Below are 26,210 nucleotides of genomic sequence, written 5' to 3' on the forward strand. Positions count from 1 at the left end.
GCGCAGTGCTGATATCTGGGCACTGGCAGCCTTGTTCCCTTTGACTGGAGGAGAAAGGGACAAGGAAAGTCTATGCTGATGGGTTTTTCAGTGGCCCACCTGAAGTGGGGGAGTGGCGTTGGCGGTGAGTGAAATACAAAACAACAATAATGTCCAACTCTTACAGCAGTTTTCCCTCAGTAGAGCTCGAACCCTTTACAAAGGAGATGTCAATATCTTTATCCCCATTTTACAGATGGGACCCAAAAGGCGAAGCAACTTGCCCGAGGTCACCAGGACAGCCAGGAATAGTACCCATGTGTCCTGAGTCCCAGTCCAGTGTGCTGTCAAGTTAATGGCCCTTCCTTCTCCCATCTCTCTCCCTGCTCTGTCTCTTTCCCCTCCCCTTTCCCCCACACACTCTCACATTAATTCTTTTTGGAATGACCTTGATTGGGTAATGAGCCATTCCATGAGTCGCTCTGCTTCTCCCCAAATTATAGCTATGTTGTCCTATTGCTCAATGCTGTCAAAAAAGCCTGTCTTGCTAGATCTGATACCAACTGTCCTAGTTTCTAGTGTTATTGCCCAGAATGTGCATGCACATGTTTATGGATCTATAATTAATAACTGTTTTAAAAAAAAATGTTGTGGCTAAAACCAAAGGCTTATAAATTACAAGGTTTTCACCCTGTGATGTTACAGTATCATAAATCTCCAAAGAAGAAGATGTCAAACCCAACTGTCGTAAAATGCCTTTTAAAAGCCACCGAATGTGCTACTTAAGCAGAATGGAGAAAGTGGAGCCAACAAATATACAAACATGAAAGGTGACCTGCAAAGCCAGGGTGTGGGGGGGAATATTGGACTTGTGCCCTTTATGATTCATAGTGGTTTGGCAGGTGAAGATGTATATAATTTTGAGTGGGTTTGTTTCACACTTGTTTTTATATATTGGAGATTTGGGCCCTGTCTAGGCTGGAGACGCTCTGATTCAGGACTGGTCTATCTTGGAGATTCTGTACCTCTAGAGAACTAGGGAAATGTTGACAAGCCAGGAGTAAGATAGCTGAGCATTTGAGAGGGGAAGAGATTTTAGCTGGTCTGTTTACAGCTCTGTAGTCCTGATTCTCAACTTGCACCTTGTATAGCTCATTTTACTCTAGTGCAAAACAAATGTAAAATGCTCCCAAACTGGAATTGAGTTTGCGCAGATGAGATTATACCCAAGGTGCCAGGCAGTGATGTATCGGGTCCTGTCCTTTTTGGCTTGTTTGTCTTTTGACCTATTTTAATTCCAGGGATGAATAAACATTTGGGAGCAAGGATGTCATTGCTAATGACTTGTTGTCTCCAGCCTTATAATTAAAAACAATCTGTGTCTGCTGAGACATCCATTTACACCCTGGAGCAAAAACTGGGGAAGAAATAAATAAAATTCCTGAACTTTATAAGGTATAAAACAAATAGGTGTGGAGGAATACATCTTTTTTTTTTTCCCCCCTCTTCCCCCCCCCCCCTTTTTTTTTTTTTTTTTTTAAACTAAAACCTTCCAGGTCATCTTTATAAAGAAGGGCAGAAAATGTATATTTTAAGAAATCTTTTCCAGACCACCTTTAAGAAAGACACACTGTGATATACATGAGTAAATACAAAAATTAATGCTTGTGTTTAATACCTGTATATACTTAAAATTCACACAAACTCTCCATAGCACAAAGTAGCTTTCTCTTGGGGCAGTTACGGTGACTTGAGCATCACTCTCGCGGTTTCTAATGTCCCCTGACATAACAGCCATGTGTAGTCTAGTCTCTAAATATGGTAGCCAAATCCTATTCAGCTGCTAAATCAGATCTCATAATTGAATTCCTCGCATGTTAGAAATGCTTTATAAGGCATTCCGGAATTGGCATATGTAAGAATCAGGGCTCTGCTTACCCTCTCCTTCAACATACATTTACTTTTAAGAGCAGGGGAGACAGCATGGTCTGGAGTTCTGAGCATGGGAATAGGAGCCTGGAAGTCCTGAGTTTCTTGATCTATGTTCCACCACTGAATTTAGTGTGACCTTGACGTCTCTGCTTCTTCCCCTCCCCCTCTAATAATAATCCCTCTATCGCACCTCTCAGGCAGATTGTGACATTAATTTCTAGGACTTCCTGACAGCTGCTGCTTCTTTTATTTTTTTTTTAATTTCAAATTTTTGTTGAAATTTTGACAGAAAAATTGGGGGAAATTTTCCCAACTTTTTTTGGGACCAGCTCATTTAATTAGCTAATGCCTGACCAGTGCTTCAAACAGGCAACACACTGTATAAATTGCTGAGCAGCATTAATATTGTGTGTATCTCCTATATTTCTATTCCTCGCTGCAGTGATCCATCACAAATACGACTCCTCCAAATCCAGTACGTACCAGAAGAACGGCACTGCTTTCGCCATCCATTATGGAACCGGGAGCCTGTCTGGATTCCTCAGCGTGGATGCTGTGGGGGTTAGTAATGGCTGTACTTCACTTCTGCAACCCATTTAGGCCCTCGTTGAGCCAGGAATTCAGGCTTGTGCCTTTGATTTCAGTGGGCCTTAGCAATACCCATCAGATCTCAAAGCATTTTACACAGGTCAGTATCGTAAGGTGGGGAAAGTGAGGCACAGAGAGGGGGAATTAACTTGCCGACGGTCACCTAGCAGGCCAGTGGTAGTTAGGAATAGAACCCATGTCTCTCGACTCCCAGTCCAGTTCGCTGGTCACTGGGAAAGACTGCATCCCACTATTCCTTAAAGGTAAGCACTTGTTTAAGTGCTTTGCTGAGGCAGGGCCTTAGTTGAGGATCTCAGTCCACCTCCCCCAGGGACGCCTGTCCATGTTGCAATTGGCAGATCTCATTAGCGAGGCTAAGCATTGAGTGAAAATGGAGATTAAACTACCCTACGTCCACTAGAGGTAGTCCCATCATATCAGACTTGAGGCAGTCCGGGATAAGCTTGCCCTGCTATTGCCTGCATTGCACTGGTTCTGCTTCTGTGTAGAAACTTGGGGCCTACATTTTCAAGGGACCTGTGATTTTTTGGGGCGGTGCATCCTTTTTTCCAGCACTCAACTTGAGACAACTTAAAGGGACCTGATTACCAGGAAATGCAGAGCATCCACCCTCTGAAAATCAGGCTACTTCAGTGTGTCTCAAGTTAGGCACTCAGAAAATGAGATGCCCGAAATCACTCTTGAAAATGTGGGCTCAGGGCTTTCAAAGTCACAGCTGTGGCTTAGCGCTCAAGTCCTGTTGAAAGTCACTGGGACTTGGGCTTCCAAATTACATAGGGCCAGGTCCTCAAAGGTGTTGAAATCAATGCAAGTGAGGAGCCTATATACCTCTGAGGATCTGGGCCTTAGTCTTCAGTGTTGGCTTAAGAGCCCTAAACTTGCTTAGCAAAATAGATACATCTATAAACCTATTTTAGGTAGGCCCAGAAATCCATTGGCATTTTCTCTCTGTCCCAGTTTAAAAGTGATGGCTAACGAAGTCTGCTGGTGTCAAAAGAAAGGGATCCCTCTCTCTCTCTCTCTCTCTCTCCCCACCTCTGCGCAGTGAGGTGGGGAGAGAGAGAGAGAGAGAAACAGCCGGAACTGAATTTCCAATCTGGCTTGGACTAGACTCTGGCTCCCCTCTGCCAGAATCTTTTCTAGACTAGTGCAGAAATCCTTGACTTACAGCCAGAACATCCCCTTGTAGGTGTTATCCCCGTAAGCGCCAGGAGACTCTGGGACCGATTCAAAATGAATCGATCAATGGGCAGACTTGCACTGAGTTCAGATGATGCCATTAGTGAGTTTCCCCTTGCTAAGATTGACTGTCAGTATTGCCTGGATGAGAGAGAGGATTTGCCACTCCACAATGAGCAAGGATTGACCTCCAAAACCGGTAGATCTTTCCTCCCCGCCCATCCCCATTTCCACCCCCAAATACTGCACTGGTCTTGGGAGATCTGCAGAGTCCAGTGCTATCCCTGTACCTCCATTCTAGCTCTCTGTCCCTGCCTCCCATGCCTAGTTCCCTGGCATCACAACGTTCAGCTCGAGATGATCTAGACCAGGGGTGGCCAACCTATGGCTCCGGAGCCACATGCGGCTCTTCAGAGGTTAATATGCGGCTCCTTGCATAGGTGCTGACTCCAGGGCTGAAGCTACAGACACTAACTTTCCAATGCGCCAGGGAGTGCAACCCCCTGCTCTGCCGCCACTCCACCCCTTCCCCCGAGCCTGCTTGTGGCGGGTGTGGGGAGTGAGGGGGAGGTGCTGATTGGTGGGGTTGTTGATGGGCAGGAGGCACTGGGGGCTGGAGGGAAGAGGTGAGCTGATGGGAAGTGGGGGGACTGCTGACTTATTACTGTGGCTCTTTGGCAATGTACCTTGGTAAATTCTGGCTCCTTGTCAGGCTCAGGTTGGCCACCCCCGAGCTAGACCCTAGTCATTTCCATTCAGGAAGCTTCTAGGATTCACTAAAACCCTTACAAGGATTTTATCGCTGTTGCCGAATGAAGTCATTTTGCATTTAGCAATAAATGTTCCACTTCTGTTAGGTTTAAAAAAAAAAAAAAAAGTCTAGCGCCAATAGAGATGTCTGCTTTGCCCTGTGCTGTCGGTTGCTGCTAGTGGGATTGGAGGATTGCAGGGAGAGAGCAGCGGGGGGGAGCTGGGCACAGGTGACTGGAGAGATGAAGAGGCCGTTTGAAAGGAGCTGCTCCAATGATGGAGTGGGGTGGCGATCCAAAGCAGCTGGCTTTATGGGATTGTGGTAGTAGGTTTCAGTGCTCTCCAGTTTAATGGAGGGAGCGAAATGAGTCAGAAGGAAAATTGCAGCTTTTTTTAATTATCACTGTAATGCCTTCTTTTTAATTAGTTTGTTCCTGAGCCTGCCTGGGCGGGGGGAAAGGGCTCTCTGCAGCTATTGCAACTGGCAATGTTCAGCTTCCCTGTGTGCGGAAGTGATTGAAGTCTATCCCGTGATGAGCTGAGTTTACAATCCAAGGGAGCACTGCAGTGGGTTCTTGGCACTCAGAGGTGGGGCGCTAAATGCTGGGATCCCAAGTGGCTTCCTGTACTGGGCTGGATCCTGCATTCATTGCACACCCCAAATTTCCACTGATGTGCATCCCAAGCCTCTCTCTGACAAGAGATGTGAAATGGGAGCCATTGTCAATGTCTGAGCCCTGACCTAAAATGCAACCATCAGGCTGGGCCAGATGCTCAGCAGGTTGATATCAGCAAAGCGCCCTCAAAGTCAGGATTTGCCAGCTGTGGGCCTGGCTTGGCAGGTGTTTGGCAAGGACAACTGACTAATTAAGAGGGAATGAAGGACTGTGTCTTTCCCTTCTCTGCTTTCCCCCAAATCCCAGCCCCTAAACAGTCATTCTGGGCTGCTTGAACCTTTATTCAACATCCCAGGGAAAAACACCCCATGAGAAGTAATAGAAACACAGAAATGTAGGGCTGGAGGGGACTTTGAGGTCCTCTAGTCCATCCCCACACACTGAGGCAGGACCAACCAAGACCATCCTTGACAGGTGTTTTGTCCAATCTGGTCTTAAAAACTTCCAGTGAGGAGGATTCCACAGCCTTCCTTGGAAGCCTATCCCCATGCGTCACCAGCCTTGTAGAAAACTTTCTGCCTTCCTGATGGAGGTGGGAATCGCACTCCAAGTAACGAACGATGAATGCAGCTGTAGCAGGGGACCCTCTGCCTCCCAGAGTGCTGGTGATCCCGAGTTCTGCCAAGGGTTTCTAGCTTCACAGGGAGCTTAGGGGGTGCGTTACAAGTACAGGACAGAAAGCACAGACTGGCGAGTGCTGGGCTGATGGCCCTGCACAGTGAAGTCCTCATTTAGCCACACAGCAGGAAGGGAGAATTCAAGGCCAGATTCCCGGCTGGGGTAAATTGCCCCCACTCCACTGAAGTCATTGAAGCTAACCCTGCCCTACACCAGCTGAGGATTTGGCCTTCATGCCCCTTTCCATTTTTGGTCTTTCTGCTGAGGCTGCTAACTAGGGTGCCAATTGCAGGATGTGATGCGTGACACCTCTCTGCAAGGAACTGGAGTGAGGCCACCAAACAGCCATCAGCTAGTAATGATTTTTGATCATTATGTACCTGGATGGGAGCCAAACCAGTGACTTAGAGAAGGAAAGTTCTGTAACCCAATGCCTTTGCTCTGCTAAAGACGCTCTCAGGCTTCAAGCCTGAAAATGCTTGCACGCCTGGCTGTCTTTGTGCGTGTAAAAATTTTAGCGATTTTTGGTCAGCTCCCCGGTTGGCGTAAATCAGTGTTGCTCCAGCTAGGGATCAGGCCCATCAAATATTTTATTGCTATTGTTTAAAAACTGAAGTTGTGCTGCGGTAATGCCTTTTATCACTTCTGAAAATGCCTCCCTCTTCTCAGTGCGTTACCGGACGTGTCACTCAGATCCTTTCTGCCCCACATCCTGCTCTGTGGCTTTTGTCTCTTGTGAAGCAAATGTACACTTTGAAACAAAGTGTTCTTAGTCCAGTTAAAATAAGAGCTCTCTGTACACATACCAGGCCTGCACACACACCTTCACACACTGACACAGAGCGAGGCACTGTTTAATCCTGAGGGGATTTTAGTCATTTACAAGGGATCATTTTCTGATGTCAGGTCAGAGAGGCTGAGCTTTTCATTTCAGTTCAGTACATCTCACTGTAATGCTGCCAATGGGAGGTTCAGACCCAGCCAGGGTGGACTGAGGAATGGTGGTTAGGACTCTGAAAGCATCCTGGTCCAATTGGTAAAATTGCCTGTGATCATTTTAAGCCATGAGATCTCGTAAACTGCTAGAGCTAGAAACCAAAGGCCAGATCCCCATCTGGTGTAAATCATCCTATCTCCATTGACTTCCGTGGGGCCACACTGATCTCATAGTGCTTTACACCATGTCAGTCCTTCTAGCCATGAGTCTGGCAAGAGAGCTGACCTTAAATTCATATCAGTCAGATTGCCACTTTGCCCCTCCCACCACCCTAACACAACCCTTTAGTGCCCACCTCAATTTCATGACCTGCTTTCCTGAGAACTGTGGGAGCCAGCATCTATGGTGTCTGCTTTCTGAATGTTTGGGGTCTCCTGATTCAAAGGGCATAGGTAGGGCCGTAAATGTAGATGGGGAAACTTCCCCTACACTGAGGGACGTGCAGTCCAAATCCCACTAGACAGACAAACGTGTGGCACAGACCAGCAGTTCATGAGGGGAGGCTACAGATTCTAGCTAGGAGAATAAGCTAGATGGGGTTTGGGTTTGAAGGAGGAAAGAGCGATGCAGGAAGGGAGGTTGTTTCTGGAGTAGGGAGGAGCATGATGGCTGCTGAGAGCGGAAGGAAGGGAAAGATGAGTAGGCGCATTGGGAATGAAACGGGGAGTTGTAGGTGGGACAGGATTCTGTAGGGCCTTGAGAGTAAGGAACAGGAACTTGAATACAATGCAGTAAGTGACCAGAAACCAGTGGAGGGACTGAAAGAGCAGAAGTGATGTGGTCACAATGGGAGCGCCCATTAGCAGTGGTTGCCTCAGACATGTCTTTGATTGGGGAGAGCAGTGAGGCAGTCAAGCCAGACAAGAGATGATTGTTGCGGGGGAGAGGGTTTGCAGGGGATGACCTCAGTAAGGGGATAGCAAGGAAAGGGCGGGTAGAAGCTACAGGACTCAGCAATTGGCCAGATGTGTGTGAGGACAGAGCGCGGAGACGGGAAGGATAACAGCGCTGCCGGTGGTGATGTGTGTCCAACTCCAGTTCAAAATGGCTCCCCAACTGTAGCGGTTAGGGAGCAGGGCAGTATGGGGGTGGTCGCTGTGGTAGGTGAGGCAATGGGTGGGAAATGGCGTCCCCTAAAGAGTGGGAGTACAAAGCAGGGAAAGAATACAGAATCGTGTGGGGCAGAGAGGAGGTTAAGAAGTCACCGAAAAACACACTGAGAGCATGAGGAGAAATCAGGAAAGTGCAGGGCCAGGGAAGCCATGAGGTGAAAGCCAAGGACCGAATGGGATTTGTTATTGTTACTGTTACGTGTCTTACCATAGCACCTAGCAGCCCCAGTCATGGACCAGAACCCCATTATGCTGGGCACTGTAGAAACGCTGAACAAAAAGACACTCCCTGCCCCAAGGAGCTAAGCTATCGGTGACCTGCAGGAGGGCTGTTTCAGTTCAGTGGTGGGGGCGCAAATCGAGCCGAGGGGCTCAAAGAGAGCGAGCCAAGAGAAATGAGAGAGTAGCTAGAGGAGTAAGTCTGATCCAGGGAAGGGAGCATAAGCATTTCCTGTCACGCCATTCACGAGGAGCTATGAGGACCCAATGTTGGTCTGCCTGCACTAGGTGGAAGCTGCATCTCCAATGGCCTGTATTTGTAGCATAGCGTTCTGACCTGAGACCCACCCGTGGTTTCTCTGTGAGGCACGCATTGAGGGGCAGGATCTCTTTAGCCAGTGCTAGACCAGAGAACAGCTCTCGCACATTGACTCCATCCTGTTTCCAGGAAAGTGCTTTCTCCCACCCCGGTACTCTGAAACTGTCTCTTTTTAACCATCTTGGTTTGGGGTGGATTTTTTTCCCCCTCCCTGCAGATTGGTAACTTAGTTGTCAAGGACCAGATCTTTGGTGAAGCAACCAAGCAACCTGGCATAACCTTCATCGCTGCCAAGTTCGACGGCATTATGGGCATGGCCTTCCCGAAGATCTCTGTGGACAAAGTCACACCCTTCTTCGATAACGTCATTCAGCAGAAGCTGGTGGACAAGAACATCTTTTCCTTCTACCTCAACAGGTGACACTGCGGGGGCACGGAGCTCACTCTTGAGACATCGCGTCTGGCTGTCTCCAACCTGTGGGCCACCTCCTGTCCTCCCACCCTCATTCCAAGGGTCAGATCCTCAGTTGGTGTAAAGGGGCACAGCTGTATTGAAATCAGTGAAGCTGCATCCCTTTACACCAGAGGAGGGCCTGGCCCCAGAATCCCATTCCTGCAATAGGGTGTGTTTTATGACACCCTTACTCCTTCAGGGAGAGTGGGCATTCATCTCTCACTGTAGCTACTTCCCACGGGTTACTTGGCATCGGGCAACTGACTGAAGAGCTCCAGACAAATCTGCTTTTTATTTATTTATTTTACAACAAACTGATTATTTCAGTTCTCTGGAGCTCTGCTGATTTACATCAGCTGCGGAACATTCCCTTTCCTGAATGCCTACAGCATGTTTGTCACTGGGCAAGTCAGTGCACATCCTGCCCTGAGGAGCTTACAATCAAATGGCCCGATCCTTTGAGGAGATGGAGCGCCCCAAAAAGACTTGAGGATGCTCAGCAGCTCCCTCTATCCAGGCCTAAGTTTTTCTGTCTGGCCCCTTAGACAGTCACCTCCACCTGTGCAAAGTGGGTATGTTCATGCCACCTGATTAAAATGGTAGCCTTTCACACCCACTTTGCACAGGTGGCGTTAATAGTGTCATAGCAAAGTAGGGCTAGAAGGGACCTCCAGAGGTCATCTAGTCCACCCCCCTTGCACTGAGGCAGGACCAAGTATACCTGGATGCCTCCCCAAGGGGTAGAGCAATGGGGAATGAGGTCTCGGATAGTGAAGAATGCTACCCACTGTGTATATGTTGGCTGAAAGTCAAACTCTGGACTGAGAAGGAGTCGTGAATTCCTTCTGGGTTGGTTCACATCAAGCCTGTGCACATAGCACGTAGTGATGGAAATCACTGGTGGGCCTTGCTGAAGGAGTTTAGGCCTGATTCTTCCTCCCCCTTGCACCAGTGACAGTTGGGAGTACCACCACAGAGCTACATTGGTATGAAACCAGTGTGAAGAAGGGGAGATTCAGGGGCTTTGTTTCTAAGAGGAGGGGTTGAATGTGGTGCTGAGGTGGGCTAGGAGAGGCTGTGCGTTCCAAGAGGAGTGGGAGATGAGGGGGAAAAGACAATACGGAGGGAGGACTGGGATCATGGCAGCAGGAGGCCCTGTCATACCCTTGCTGGCTCGGTCATACCCATCACCACCCCTACAGACCTGAGCATGGTTTTCCATTTTCCCGGGAGAGACGAGACTCCTTGGGTTGAAAAATGTCTTATTGGGGGCGGTTTCTGGTTCAGTTACGGCTAAAAATTCCCCATAGCGCTGCTTCCTCGCACCTAGTCAGCTGCAATCTGTGTGTTGAAATAACCTGGAGAATGTGGTTCTCTGGGCCGTGAGTCAGGCAATCACAATGTATCATTTGATCAGCTGCATCCCTTCCCACATAAACGCATATTGTTGGCTGGCTGAAGGGTATTGTACTAGTGCACGGGGTGACAGAGCTTATTCTGCCCCTGCCCTACCCCCAAATGCAAGGGCGATAAAGAAATAGGCTGTGTTTGTCTCTCTAGTCCTGGAGCTAGTGGTAAAAGAAGTTGGCCAGTGTTGGGCGGTCAGTGAGCAATGATCCTTCTTCCATTGCTCTTTCCTTGCGTGCAGTGAGTTTCTCCAGGTCTCAACACAATGTGCGTGGCTGTTACAGGATGGCTCAGCCCTCAGCTAGCCTAAGACATGCTGGAGTTCCCTTATATCCCCTCACAGCCTAAGCCACAATGTTGGTGGTTTAATATTTTGATATCTTTCATATGCGGGTGCCCTGCTTGCTCTCTCCCCTGGCATGAGTGCACGGGGATCCCTTGTGGAATGAGCGCGCTTGGAGAAGCAGTGTCTGCCTCCCTCCCACTTCAGCTGAATTGATGTTCTGCGTCTTTTCTTTCAGGGACCCATCAGCTCAGCCTGGAGGGGAGCTGCTGCTGGGAGGGACTGACCCCAAGTATTATACTGGAGACTTCAATTGGGTGAATGTCTCACGCAAGGCATACTGGCAGATCCACATGGATGAGTGAGTTCCACCTTCCTTTCTGCATGCCCTGTCTGTCTGACACCCGCGCACGCGCCTGGACAGGACTCTTCACACCTAGCCAGTTAGTCCCTGGGAAGTGGGGAGAGGCGGAAGACAATGGGATAAATTCTGCCCTCGAATACATGGGTGTAAGTCCCATTGTTTTCATTCAGGCCTGCTCTGTGCTGGGCACAAGCCACCAGTGCAAACACTTATAAGCTGCAGCTTATGCCAGCTTCAAGCAGGAGTAAACTCATCAAATCATGGCTTCTGGCAGCTTTGCCTACCTCCCCGCAGGGCCTCGCTACACCAATTGCCATCATTCCCAGTGGGGATGAAACCCCGGAGTTGCTTGTCCGTAAACGCTGAGTGGGGCTCAAAGAATTCAGCACTTGATGGAAGGGGCCCTCTTTTTATAGGCAGGCAGTAGTAAGCACTCTGCATTGCTCAGGGAAGTGAGGGGGAGGGACCGGACCTGGTTGCGTGGTCCGAGCAGAGGGCTGTTAGCCAGGAAGCCTGGATTTCTATTCCAAGCTCTAGAACAGGTCTACCCTACACAGGTTTGTTGGCATAGCTTTGTCAGTCAGGGGTGTGGAAAGAGCCACAACTGATCTAGCTGTGCCTGTAACCCCCTCCTCCCCCAGCATCAATGCCCTGATAGTGACCAGAAGAGGGCATCTCTCAGCATAGCTAATGTCATATGGGGAAGTGCTGTTACTATGCCAACAGAAAAACTCCTGTTAGCATATGCTGTGTCTACACGAGGGGCCTCTGCTGGTATAGCTACACCGGCAAAGCTTCTGTAGTGTAGACAGGACCGTGTAGAGTGCCTTTATCTAAGGATCTCCAAGTGCCTCCCACCCTTCCCTGGCACATGGGTCAAGTATCATTATCCTCAAGTTATTTAATGTTTGCAGAGTACATTGAGACCCTTGACTGGAAGGTTTTTTAACAGTGCAGAGTATTGTGATACTTAACATCAGCAAAGGCCAAACCAGAGCTGATCACCTGCCTACTATACTTCCTTTGAAGCGGGAAATGTTACACAACCCTTTTAACCCTTTGCCACCCATGGTGGTACGTACTGCTGCATAAACCACTGTGGAAACAGATTCAGATATCTGTAGGGGAAGTACCAAAGTACATACAGGTTTATATGTCATCATCCTGGTTAACGCATCATGGTAACAGGTTTAGCATGTCAGCTAGCTGTGAGATACCAGGCAGAAATTAAAGACATTTGCTGGCCCTGCTGCAGCAAAGTATGTATAACTTCAATCACATAAGTGCTCTCATTGAAGTTGATGGGGCTATTCACTTAAAGTGAGGTATTTGCTCAAGTGCTTTGCTGGATCAAGACCTAGGTATTTCCATACTTCAGCATATTCTGGGAGTTTTAACTGTTAATTCCCCTACACCAGTTTGCCAGTATTTTTATACTGTTCTGTTATGGTTTTTTTCCCCTGTTTAAGTAACTGATTCATATTTGCAACCTGAACTGCAACCCACAGAGGGCTTTTATTATCTGGGAATCTTCTTTTTCACATAGACTGGATGTTGCCAACGGCCTGACCCTGTGCAAAGGGGGCTGTGAAGCTATTGTGGACACAGGAACCTCGCTCATTACAGGGCCAACGAAGGAGGTGAAGGCGCTGCAGGCTGCCATCGGGGCTAAGCCACTCATCAAAGGACAGGTAAACCCCGGCAGAGAAGCTGGGTGGTGAATTGGAAACTTGGAGAGGGCTGAGTATTCCAAAAGACTGGTGCCCCCACCCCATGGAATCTCTACACTGGCTTCCCCTCTTCAGACAGCTTTAATATCAAGCTTCTCCTTACTTTGCAGATCTCTCATTTCTGTCCCTCCTTGCATCTCTGCCTGTCTTTCCTCCTACTGCCCCTTCCCACTCTCTGTGCTCTGCCCAAGCCTCTCTCGGGGGGGATTCCTTTTCTTTCTCCTGAAAAGTCTCCTGATTAATCTGACCCAAATCCCCTCCCTCTCCTTGCCCACGTCTCCCGAAACCCAATGGTAGTGTTCCATCAGCACTTAAGTCTTTGTCTGTCCTGCGTCACGTCCCCTTGTGCCTCTAGACTTCGAGTTCCTTGGGGCAGGGACCTGCTGTTTCTTTGGCACGGCGAGCTGGGTGCTGTACGCTTTACAGCCCCATACAGAGAATTAAGGGCAGCAGCCTGAGAGAGGGAGGGACACATGCTGCCCTTCCCTATCCTGAACCGCAGCTCGTGAGCTTAGATTCTCTCTCCTACTTTGGAAACTGACCTGCTTCTGTGGGAGGAGCAAGTTGTCATGGAGAAATCCCAACCCCCTGAACCATGATTGTGCCAGTTCTGGATAAACTAAGAGCGAAGCAGCCAGTGAGGAAACGGACTGGAGTTTAATAGTCTCCCATGCTGTTTCTTGGCCAGCTGGGACAAGAATTAAGGCCTGATCCCATCGACTTCAGTAGGCTTTGGCTCAGACCTTGTAACCCCTCCCTGTAGCAGTGGGGGAAGGCGCGGGGGGTAAATTCACATTTGAAAGCGCTTGCACAAAAGTCCTACAAGATTTAATAGACAATGAGAATGTCACCATCCTATAGAACCTAATAGAGAATCAAGTCCCCAGTCTAGGATTCTGTTAATAAATGTCCTATGAGGGATCTCCTCTAAGAAGTTCTGTAGGGTTTTAGAATAATGTATATAGAGCACTATTGGGTTCAGCCTTATTAATTTCTGCAGGGATACGGGTACCTGTAATGTAATGACATTCGTTCTGGACCTGGCTCTCTCCAGGCCCCATCAACACCACTGAGAGGATTTATTTATAATTAGATGGATTGCATCTATCCAGAGTCTCTAGGGTTTTTTTTTTTTGTTTAACACTATCTATTTCTATTGCAGTAGCAGCTAGAGGGCCCTATCCCTACTATGCTAGAGACTGTACAAATGCCTAATGAAGAGACACCCCCTTCCCCAAAGCATTTACAATCTCAGTAATATGACTTGCCAAACAGCGGTTGAAAGCATCTCCCTCCGAGGGCTTCCCCGGTGCTAGAACAGAACCAGCTGCCATACGCCCAACTGTCCCAGGCAGGATGTAAGAATACAGTGTTACAAGCCCTTGAGAAATCTCCCTAAACATACAGTGCAACAGACACGTGCTCATTACATACCCCAGCATAGCCCCTAACGAGCCCCACTGACAAAACTGGGTCTGTGGAGAGCAACTTGGGGCCCGGCTGGCCAAGGGATTGAGGGACTTGAACCCCTGTATTTGTGCCCCTGCTCCTGCTTTGCATCCAGTGTTTTGTGCTTTTATTCATTAGTTCAGCAGCTACTAGGGGCTCCGTTGTGCATGGGCGCTACATGTGCACTTAATAAAATAGTCTGTGCCCCAAAGAGCTCTGAGTGTGAGGTTTTAAAGGAGCCCAACGGCATTATATTCCCATTTCATCGCAGACAAAGGGTGGGAGGAGAGCCCGGCAGGGTGATGCAGTGACTTGCCACAAGTCTCTCACCGCAAATCTGTGGCAGAGCTGGGAGCCGGAACCAAGGTCTTCTGACTCTCAGGGCAGTGTGCTATCCCCAGGACCACACCGCCTCCCACTGGCTGTCTGAAACTCTGTTCACTGAACTGTGCTGAGCCCTTCTGATCGTAAGGGGCCCATACCTCAGCAAAGAACCCATTTGGATTTGATTTCAGGCTAGAGGGTGCTAATTACCATAGGCTGCCTCCTTTCCTTTTTTTCCCCTTAACCCGCAGAAGGCTGTCTGAGCACAGAAGGAGAGGCCTGGCCATCTCCCATAGCGACCCCCTTTTCCTTAAGCCTGCTAGCCAGCCAGCAGCCTTTCTGTGCCCATGGGGTCTCATGCTTCAGTGTGCTGCTGCTGTTTCCTTTTCAGTACGTGATCCCCTGCGATAAAGTGTCGTCCCTTCCCGTCGTCACTCTCATGCTAGGAGGAAAGCCTTACGAGCTCACCGGAGAACAGTACGTCTTCAAGGTGAGTCCAGAGCCGCTTCTACCCAGCTCCCTTTCCTACGCTAGCTCTTCTCACCTAGATGTAGGAGGCAGGGCTGTCGTGGTGAAATCCTGGCCCCTCTGAAGTCAGTGGTAGTCTTACCACCTCAGTAGATCAGGGGTTTCACCCCAATGCCCTCATGAGTCCTGCCAGGATAGTGCCTGTTCACTGCTGCAAGGTTAGCTGCTTGCCAGTCCTATCTGAGTCTGCGTCATAACCTCTTCTATTCAAGAGAGCAGGCAAGACTCCAAAGCAGGATCCGTGGAGCAGGATCAGCCCAGAGCTTCAATCACAGGGTCTGACTGTCACCTCGCTCACTCTGGTCTAAATCAGCAGTAACTCTGCAGAGAGTTAGACCAGTGTGTGTAAGGTCAGAATTGGTTCCATGCACTACGGTTCCAAATGGGACCCCTGTGTGCCAGACTCAGGGAGAAGCATGAGTCTGAAGAATCAGGATGTTGTCCTGTGAATTTCAGCTGCTGGATCTGTAGAGAGCAATGGAGACCTCCACTGGTTTGTTGCAGTAGTAGGAGACGACTAAGTCCTTGTCTACACTTGCAAGTTAGAGCACATTAAATCAGCCCCGGGCACCCAACTCCTGAGGTGTCCACACAGCCAAGGCACTTAAAGAGCCTGGACTCCACGGCTGGAGTGCTCCTGGTAATCTACCTCCACGAGAAGCATAGAGCTTTCTGCACCCGGACTGAAGTGCTGGGGTGTCAGTGTGGATGACTGTTGCATTACTGTGCTGTGATTGGTTTCTGGAAACGTCCCATAATCCCTTGAAGTCAAGTGGCCACTCTTGTCATTGTCTTTAACTCGGCTGCAGACATGCAGCTATCCCCTTTCAAAGCTCCATTTCTGACAGCCAGCATGCTTATCTGCTCTGGGACAAGTAACCATTACTGTGGAATGCTGCAGATGCAGGCATTTGTGCGTGTGTGAGGCGGTGGGGAGGTTGGGGCTGATGTTGGGGTTTCCCCCTTCCCCCTGCCGCTGTCTGAACTTACAAGACAGCATGCTGACACACTCTCTGCCCCCAAAACACATTGTCTCATACACACGACACACTCCCTGTCACACTTCCCCCCCGCCCCATTTGAAAAGCAGCTGGCAATCTAGTAGGATGCCCTGCAACAAGAGGATTGGGAAACCTGCATCATGTGACGCTGTGCCTGCCCCATTAGGCATTGCAAACCCTTTCTAAAGCACACTGCAGGCACTTGCACACTGGGATAGCTACCATAATTATACTGCTCTCTGTGGCGTTGCAAGAGCTGCTAATGTGGACATGCTCCACAGTCACAAGGAGCACTGTGTGAACACATGGCAGCACTTTCCCTGCTGCTGTCTCTGAGGGCTGGTTTAACTCCCGGCACTCTACATCTGCAAGTGTAGATGTAGCCTGAGTAAAGCCATCAGCTCCTGCAGTGGATGAAACTAGGGAGGCAGGGTGAGCAATAATGGACAGGACATCATGTGACTCTCTTTCAATACCTCCTCTACTATTGCAGTCCATCTGCCACTGGGTTTGGAGAGCTCAGGGCCAGTCTCTGTCATGATAGATGATGATGACAGTTAATACCTTATACCACGTAGAGTCAGTTCCACCAGTTGGTGCCCTAGACCGGAGCTTGTGGGTGGATGGGGGAAGGGATGAAAGACTGTTCCTTCTACTGACCTTCTCATTCTTTCCTGTAGGTTTCTGTACAGGGAGAGACCATCTGCCTGAGTGGATTTTCAGCCCTGGACATCCCACCTCCCGGGGGCCCGCTGTGGATCCTGGGAGACGTGTTCATTGGCCCCTACTACACCGTGTTTGACCGTGATAATGACTCTGTTGGCTTTGCCAAGTGTGTCTGAGTGCCTGCCCCACCATCCCTGCCACACACACGCACTGTAGAGAGTGAGTCCCAGGATTAGGAAGCAAATGAGGAAATAAAAGAAATGGAAATAGATTTAAAATTAAAAAGGAAACAATATTAGTGCCCTCTTAATGACCCTTTGCCGTCTCTTGAATAAGTGATAATCAGAGAGCTCTAGTGGATCACTCAATCTAGCAATCCACCTTGTTAGATCTTCCAGCTCCATTTTAAATATTAGGTAATGAAGCTGTGATTCCACTCCTCCTGCAGAGAACCCACATTGGTAATGGTCATTAGATTCACTTCTACTGGGAGGGGAAGAGGGGGTTATATATGTACATGCAGAAAACTTTCTTCTTATTCCTCTTCTCTAACCAATGACAGGGTGAGGGAGCTGACTTTGTCTTGTGGCTGCTCAGAGTCACATGGGGAAGAAAAGCAATAGTCTGATGGCTCTTAATAAGCTTGTGTTTTAATGTGCTTCCTTGTGAGACTAATTTCTCGTGTGACGCTGAGGAGGGTGATCGAGAGATGGCTGCATGAGCCATCCCTTAAAATACACAAGGGAAGGCTTAGGATCAAAACACATTAAGCGAGTTTCTTGTGTCGTGGCAGCACAACGGGAGCACTTACCGTGGTGTGACCATCTCTGTTGACGTGTTTCACTGGGCAGGGATGACAATAGGGGCTCCAGCCAGTAGAACCCTCAGGGAGAAGAAACGGGAAGGGGACCATGGTAGGATTTGATAATGGTCTTTGAGTCCACAATGGCCCATCTTTACACTTAAGGCTGAGCAAACCAGTTCAGATAAAATAAGAGATGACCCAAATTTCTTAGGTTTGAAATAGTTTGGTTGGTTGGGGTTTTTTCTTAAAGTCCTACAGTTTGGGAAAATTTGTCAAGAGCTATTGAGCTGGGAGGGTTTTGGTTTTTTTTTTTTTTAAAGCATTTGTTACCTAGAAGCCCTAGGTCCCACTGACAGTCATTGGGGTTTAGGTGCTTTCAAATCACTTAGCTGCTTTTGAAGACTTTACTCATTGTATTTTTGATCTGATCAAACCAGAGACTATTAGCAGTCAGACGGGAGCCTTGCAAGACTTCCAGATGAGGTTTGGGGAAGCATCTCAAGTTCCAGGTGCTTCTCTTTACCAAACCTCTGAGCCTTTGGAAGCCAATTCATCTCTACTCTACACTCCCTATTCCAAACCCTAGCTTACTTTTCTTATTCAAAACCAGGTAAACGTACACCCTGCTATACAAATATAGAGTGAGGCGCGTTGCCCGCTCTGGAGAGCCTACAGTCATGCGCACAGACCCACACTTTCCCAGTCAAGAGCCAGCAACTACGTATACAAAACTGTTCACCCTGTTGGGCCCTTAGCCAAGACAAACATGGGGCAGCAGTCCAGGGGAGGGACTGCAAGTAGTGATTGGTAGACAGAGGGAGATCAAGTGGGTTTTTAAGTACGGTTTTGAGGAAGTGGGAGAGAGTGAGCTTGGTAGAGTTATCAAGGCTTTGATCCAAAGCCCACTGAAGTGAACAGAGACACTTCAGTGGGCTTTGGCTTGGGCCCCCAAGTATATAATGCAGCATGAGCGATGGCACAACGCAGAGAGAGAAAAAGAAAAGTCAAAGGTGCAGATCCTGCCTGGTGTGAGCCAGTTTAACACCAACAGTAGCAGTAAGATGAGAGGATTGGGAGTAATGTATGGTGTGAAATCCTGACCCCACTGAAGTCAATTGGAATTTTGCCCCTGACTTCAGTGGGGTCAGGATTTCCCCAGGCAGCAGCAGGCAGTGAGAGCAGTAATGTGCCTGGGGGCATATAGGAGGCCAGTCGCACTAGGGAGCATACACACTTTTCCCCAGGCCCAAGCCAACATTGAGCCTGCCATCGGGGGAGCGAAAAGGGCTGCCAGTTAATCGGGATGTTCGGGGAGAATGGGGCGGAGATGATCTAAAACAAGTCACATCACATCAGCCTGCTGAGCACCCCCCTTTTCCAGTCCATTGCACCTGTGATGAGTTTGCTAACGTTGACTCAGGTCTTTAATAACAACCTCTGCTGCTCAGACTGGGCTGTGTTTCATTTGTGCGTACTTAATGCTTACAATCATTACTCTTACTCAGGCACCTGGAAGGGGCTGCCTGAGGCAGCTGTGACTGGTGTGAATGTAGGAGCTCTAATATTCGTGTCAGTCTGCACAGCTCCAGGCGTGATAAATACGCTGTTCTCACCATGGGCTGCTGTCTGTGCCCACTCTTCAGCTGCTGCCTCAGATTAGAAGCTGAAGGCATCTGTTACAGCCTAAAGACCTAGCTAGAGAACAATGGTGTGCTCCCAAAAACCATCAAACACAAATACTCAGCTGCCCTCCAGAGGGTCCCATTTGCAAATTGATCAAGTGCCCAGAGCTCTTTAAAGTTTTGCTAAATCCTTTCTCAGCTGAAGAATTTATCCCATACAGTGACTTAAACGTAGAACTTTTCTTAGATGCCCATTAATTAGATTTGGTGGAAGGTAAAACTCTAGCAGGGAATTGACCACAAGCTTAGATTTTATTAAGGATCTATTTTTAACCCCTTCCAAAACAGGCACAGGGCATTGTATGAAGGAGCCATTGTACAGTAGTTGCTGTTAAACGTATAATGCTCTATATTGTACATTCTGTAGCATCTCACTGGTAACACTGGGCCAATTTCTGTCATCAGACATGCAGGACGTTTATATCTGAGGGAAGAATTTGGTCCATAGTGATGCCCTAAAAGACACATCTTATGACAGGCTGGGGGAGCGGTTTATTTGACGTAACACATTTGCAATGCAAAGATCGTGGTGCTTCTGAAATCAGTCTCTTCCCCTTGTTGTTTTACTTGTGTTTTTCAAACAGAGCTTGAAATGCTCTTTGACTTTCTTTTCTGGGCAATCTGATTTGCTGTCAGAATTACTGTCTCATTTTATTATAGAAAATTGAAATGAAAACATCTTTTTTCCCCTTTACCTTGTGGCTGTTTTCTTTTGAGTGGTTTGGAATTGCCAAGGTGTAGTGAGCACTGCACTTAGGTCAGGCATTACGTTAAGAGGCTGGGGGCCAGCAGGAAGGGTGGAGGACCCAGTGAACTTAAAATCACTTCAGGGTTGAAATGGGGGTGGGAGGATAGATATTCTCCCAAGCTCCGCCTCCTTGAGATGTGAAAAGGAAACACCGCTCACAGTACATTGTACGTATGTTCAAAATATGCTCAGGTGGGCTTCTGCGGGTAGGCTCCCAACGCTGGAGTTTGAATGTCCCACTGGGTTCTTCAGGAGTGGCTCCCCGTTAATGGTGCTCGGAGGCCCGCCTGGGCTCTGCTCTTCTCCTCCGGCCTTCTAGTTCCACAGGTCAGATTTGGAGTGAGGAGAGGGGCAGAGGAAGCCATGATAGCTCCACTTGTGGCACTGCTGTGAAATGTCAATCAGAGCAGATTGGGCAGAGCATCACAATGGGCTCCTTACTCGCCTTTCTTACATAGGTTCAAACAGTAGTGAAATATTTAACACTGTTGACATTTACATTATCTTCGCTGGGAATCTGAAGTAACATGCCTATGAGATACATGGCCCAGTTCACATCTCTCAGACCTATTGGTTCAGGCTCTCTGCAAACAGAGGCAGGCAGAACTGTGTCAGTTACAGAAGGTTTACCTCTCAGCCATGAGGGATAGAAACGTACTGTCCTGTATTTTTAAATTATTAAAATGTTAAGTTGAGATTCTGTAAAACAATATGCCAACCTCCTATCAATGACCCAGTGCAACCTAGCCCAACTGGAGCTCTGAAACCACCACAGCAGGCACCGTTCTGCTCTATATAATGCCTGCTCTAATTTACATAATCTCCCAACCACCATTATAACACTAACACCTAGCCCTTATCATCAGTAGATCTCTCAGTGCTTTGCAAAGGAAGGCAGTGTGGTTATTTCCATTTTACAGATGGGGAAACAGGCACAGTGGCACTGGGCCTTGCCCAAGGTTACCCACCAGGCCAGTAGTAGAGCTGGGAACAGAACTGCCATCATCCAGTTCTTGAGCCTCTTGTCCACATAACAGTCAAGAGGAAGGGAATGCCCAGCCACTCCCACTGTGCGGCCCTCAGGGAGGGGGCAGTGCAGCAAATATTACACAAGCACCACGCAACGAAGGAGCCACCTACCATAAGATAATCCTCTTGTGCCCAGCTGTACTAGCGTTAGTACCTCTTTGTGTTGGAGATATGGCATAAAGCAGACCCACACAGACACACCCGCAGTGGCCACAGATCAGAGCCCAAATTTATAATTCTGGCTCTATCAACGAAGCACTGTATGCCTATAGATGAATCACAGACCAATGTCTTTGTGCCTCACCTGAAGGATGTATGAAATGGGGATGACACTAAAGGATTCAGATCTAGGAAGAGCACTATTCATTTTTCAATTTCATAAAAAAATCCAACCTATGCTCTGAGCCTCTTTCCCATATTATTACTTTTTGTATTCTGGTGGTACCTAGAAACCCTAACAAAAAACCAAGCTCCTCTGTGCTAGATGCTGTACAAACACAATAAGAGTCAATCTCTGCCCTGAAGAGTTTACTATCTAAACAGCCATGACAAAGTGAAGTATTATCCCCATTTTACAGATGAGGAATTGAGGTACAAAGAGATTAAGTGACTTGGCGAAGGTCACACAGGAAGGCTGTGTGCCTTAACCACAAAATCAACTTTTTCCCTAAATTAACATCTATACTATGAAAGGAGTCCCCATAAATACCTATCAAATACCGAATGCTCAGCCTAGGAAAAAAGATGTAATCAATTGCCAAATGTTTATTAATATGAATATGATGGCAAGGTACCTGCCTCAAAGAACTTTTAAAGCCCTAATCCTGCAAAGAGCTCCTCAGGTGAACCCATGCAGAACTGGGGCCAATGCAGTTACATTCTGGAGGGAAACCAGTGATAGAAGTGATGTTAACGTGCCTCATTGGGTCCATGATTTTGGTTTGATCTTCCTCCTACTGGTCACCCTCTACTTAGTTAACATTAAAGGGAGAGCTAGGATTGCTAGGCCTTGCTGAAGAAAATAACACACCTAAAAAGGGACTGTCTAGCAGGTACTTTAAGAATATGCCCAAAAATTAGGTTGGGGAAAAAAATTGTAAACAAAACATATCACTACTAGAAATGGTTTCCTGATCTTTCTAACCTTTGATGAACCTGATTTCTTGTTTGGATTCAGAACATCTCTGCAGTGTTGGCAACCCAAACTCTGCTGCATTGGGCTAGTGCATGAGAACTAAATTACAAAACTAGCTATAAGCAAGGTTGGAACTAACTAAAAGCCCTGATTCATTGGTGATTAGTACAAGCACCAGAACCTGCTTGTGTGAATCTAGTTGCATAATCTGGGCCTAAATTCACTTCAGAGTCTAAGTGGTGAGAAATGCAAAAAAATAAACACACAGTAAAGGAAATGGGGAATTAGATTTATTTTATTTTTTATGGGGGGTTGGTTTGATTGCTTGGGTGGGTGGTTCTAATAATTTCTGATGTAATTAGTGACAAAGGGAGCGATGTTTGACTTTTGAAATGGGATGGTCAAGCTGGTGGAGCCCTTTGCTACAAAAGAGATTGTAAACGCTCTGAGGTAGGGACTGTCTGCCTGTACAGCACCTAGCGGGCCTGGCCCTGGGACTCCACACAGTCCCACAACACAAAGAAATAACAATAAGTGATAAAAAGGACAAGCCAGTAAAAAACAACCAAGCCAAGCAGCACAGCTCCTCCTTTTCCTTTTTTTCTGCCCAGCTCATCTTTACCCCTTTACCAGTGCATATGAGCTAACAGGCTCCGTTTGGTGGCCACTGGGTTTTTTTAGCTGTCCTCTGCTCATGCTGTTTATTCCAGTATCAGAGGCATAGCTGTGTTAGTCTGCATCCACAAAAACAACGAGGAGTCCGGTGGCACCTTATAAATCTGTTAGTCTTTAAGGCATCACTGCCTCCTTGTTGCTGTTTATTCCAGGCAGCTGGGCCTGAAAACACAGGTTGTCCCCACACGCAGTTTGCTCATATTGCCACTAGGAGATGCTGTTTTCAACGCTGTGGCCACCAGAGGCTCTCCCTTGCTGGCTTTGCTACTCTTGAGTGCTTTCTCCATTCATCCCTGTAACCAGGGGGGTTTCAGCTCCCTTCAGGGAAGTGGGAAAGGGCAGAGAAGGAAGCAGAAGAGAGACCCAAGACAGGAAAGGAAGAAGGAGGCACAGCTGGCTGAGGACGAGGGAAAGGGGAGTCACAACAATGGTCTGATTTTTCAAAGGTGCTGAGCTCCCACTGACATCCCATTTTCAGCCCCTCTGAAAATCAGGCCATTAAAGTGACTGGAAGGGGAGAGCAGAGGGGAGGGGTCACAAAGCTATAGGGGAGGAGAACAGGCCTGGCCTTGGATCACCTTGGAATGGACCAGAGGGCTGTTGCCAGTCCCATGCTTGCACTCCAGCCTGCCTTCCAGAGACAAGAGGTAAGAGGGAGATAGGGCCCATTGCGGGAAGGGAAGGAAAAGGAAAGTTGTGTAACCTGGTGCCCCCAGCAGAGGTTTTGGCTGTTTCCTCACCCCAGTGGGGTGCTTCCAAGTGTAGTGTTGTGCCAGTGGCATGCTGAGCTTATGCTTTAAAATGTGTGCAACTTGCATTGTGACTAAACACCAAGGCAGCGCAGAAGGGTGGGATTAGTGCAGTTTTGGTCTTGTAGAGGAGCCAACCTTTAACAACTGCTGCAGACCATCACTGGGATGCCCTGATCATTCCCATACTCATCTCAAAACATCCTAAAACTCACCGGAATGTGCACACACTGTTTGATTCTCCAGTACTCTGCACTTCATTTACATTTGGGGCAAGGTTCTCTACACCAGGTGGCTCAGTTTCCTCCACCACTCTCAACTTGTGTCCTGCACTGCAACATTATTTCCTTAATTTCTGCAATGCGATTTTTAACATTAACAACCTGAGTCATTTGCCCTTCCTCTGCCATCTCCCTCCACTTACTACATTGTCTCTTCACAACTAAATTCATTTGACTTAGTTGAAACTTCATCTGTATTAAAATTTTCCACCAGCACAGAGAAGATAAACTGTACACACCACATGTACAGAACAGCAAATATGATACCCTAGCTCCAAGAGTCCAATTCTCCTCTTGCTGACCCTGCTGCAACACAGTGAATTACTAAATACTAAGCAACAAATCAGCTGAAGTCAATGCAATTACACCAGTGTAGAGCTCATGTAAATGAATGGAAGATCTGACCCCATGTTCATGGAGGCAACACTCTCAGACACTCAGGGCAGTATCTAGAAGACAATCTCTTGCTTTTGGAAACTCTTTTTACTAAAACAAATGATGAACCACTTTTGTCTTGGGGTTGGTTGTTTTCTTTTTCCTCTGATTTTTTAATTTTATTTTTAGGTTCCTTTGGGAGGGGAAGAGAAGTGGAATGCAGCTTAAAAGCTAGAGGACAGGAGAGAAAAAGCATGGGGGAGGAGGCCTTGCCCTTCCAAGTGTCAAACAATATTATTGTTCAGCTAGCTTAGAATTCAGCAGAGAGAATTTCAAAGAGTGGGGCTAGGAAAGAGGCGCCATAGGGTTGCTGCTGTGTTTCCTCCCCTGAAAAGTTGAGCAATTCAGTCCTACATACACTCTTGGGCAGGGCAAGGATGGTGTCCTTAGCCTCTGTTGCCAGAAGCTGGGAATGGATCACTTGATGATTGCCTGTTCTGTTCATTCCCTCTGGGGCACCTGGCATTGTCTGCTGTCGGAAGACAGAACACTGGGCTAGATGGACCTTTGGTCTGACCCAGTATGGCCGTTCTTATGTTCTCCCAGTGTTGCTATTCTGGTTTAGTAGGGAGAATTCAGTTAGTGTTGCCCTCTCCTGATTCTGTCATGAGTCTCACAGTATGTGATGGTTTTTAAAGCCTTCCCCCAGGTCAAGTGATAACAAGAGAATCTCTTTTGGTCCTGGTCCTAGGCACTATGAATACAAATAATAATTATAATCTCAGCTTTCATTTGTAAAAAAGTAGATGTTTAGCCTTTATGGTTGTAGAGAATGACCCCTAAAGGCTCAGAAACCAGGAGGCAAATAAAAGAATGAAAAATGTAAATGAAAGTAAACCCTCATGATTTTTTAAGCCAATTTCATAATTTTTTCAGGCTTGACTCATGATTTTTTAATGCTTTGAAATACTGAGTATGTAACATTCTGTTCAATAGTACGGTGACCATGATCATATACTGTGTGATAGATTATACAGCACTTGCCATCTTGAAAGATTATGAATTAATAATAATTAAGAAGAGATCCCAAAGTGGTTTGAAAACTATGGGGCTGTCTGGCACCCACTGAAATCAATGGAAAGAGTCTTATTGGCTTCAGTGGGCTTTGGCTCAGGCCTTGTTTACAGGACTTCCAGCCTCATTGAAATGCTACCGCCCCTGGAGTGGGATGGTGGCAGACCAGCTGGTGCTAGTGTACTATACAGCAGTGACTAGGGTGATCTTTTGGCCATGGAATCTAGGGCCAATGAGCACGCATATGTGGTGCTGTGGTACTGAGGCAGAGCAGACAGGACCTTGGTTTTTAAAGTCTCATCTGAAAGAGCCACATGTATGTAGCAAACTCCATTGGACCCCATCTCGGGTGCACACTGGCAGCATAAAGGGGATGGAAAGAGCCCTCTGAGAATACCCACTGTGCAGGGGGCTTCTCCAGCTGAGACAGGCCTAGCATCAGGTTTGCTGCTGCTCCACTCCCAGCTCTTAGTGTGGAGGACAGGGAAGGGGAATGGCCAAGGTGCACTACCCTTTCTGGCTATTCCCTGCTTCTCAAAGACCATTGAAGGTCCTGGGAAGCAGAGGTGGAAGTCAAGCAGCCCTGAGGCTGCTCTGACTTACACTGGTGGCCAGCTAGGCCCCAGAATAATGCTAGAGGACAGTGTGTGTGAATACAGTGTAAAGCCGCCCATGCCCCTTCTCCTCCAGCCCTGCCCTAAGCACAGGGACAGGGTAACTGAGAATCAGGCCTATGGAGGCTATAGGAGGGATGAAGGCATGAGGTGATGCTGCTGGCAATTGAACCTGTGGTTCCAGAGAGCCTATGGAGTTTTAAGCATCTTCTGGCACGATAGCACATTAGGGACTCTTATAAAAAGTAAACGTTTAGTTCCATAGCGATAGCAATAGATTGTTAAAGGAAACCTAACTCCGAGGGAAACATGCTGGCCTTTATATTAGTGAAAGGAGGAAATGAGAGCCGCAGCAGTGACAGAAGAGGAGATTGCAGCTCAGGGGCTCCCATGACTCAGGCTCTACTCCCATAGTTTGTGATGGCATCCACATCTGCTTTCAAATG

At 47.7% G+C, this 26,210-nt stretch overlaps 1 protein-coding gene across 1 annotated transcript in view; it reads left to right on the top strand.

Moving 5' to 3' along the window:
- Positions 1-18,470, top strand: part of CTSD (cathepsin D) — a 34,412-nt gene extending 15,942 nt beyond the window's left edge. The window contains exons 4-9 of the mRNA XM_039535222.1: positions 2,354-2,472; positions 8,609-8,808; positions 10,774-10,896; positions 12,446-12,590; positions 14,794-14,892; positions 16,612-18,470. Coding sequence (XP_039391156.1) covers positions 2,354-2,472; positions 8,609-8,808; positions 10,774-10,896; positions 12,446-12,590; positions 14,794-14,892; positions 16,612-16,773 — 848 coding nt within the window. The 3' untranslated portion in view covers positions 16,774-18,470. The remainder of the gene's footprint in view (positions 1-2,353; positions 2,473-8,608; positions 8,809-10,773; positions 10,897-12,445; positions 12,591-14,793; positions 14,893-16,611) is intronic.
- Positions 18,471-26,210: the final 7,740 nt, after the last annotated feature.

Source organism: Mauremys reevesii, linkage group 4 (genome assembly GCF_016161935.1).
Source record: "Mauremys reevesii isolate NIE-2019 linkage group 4, ASM1616193v1, whole genome shotgun sequence".
NCBI lineage: Eukaryota > Metazoa > Chordata > Testudines > Geoemydidae > Mauremys > Mauremys reevesii.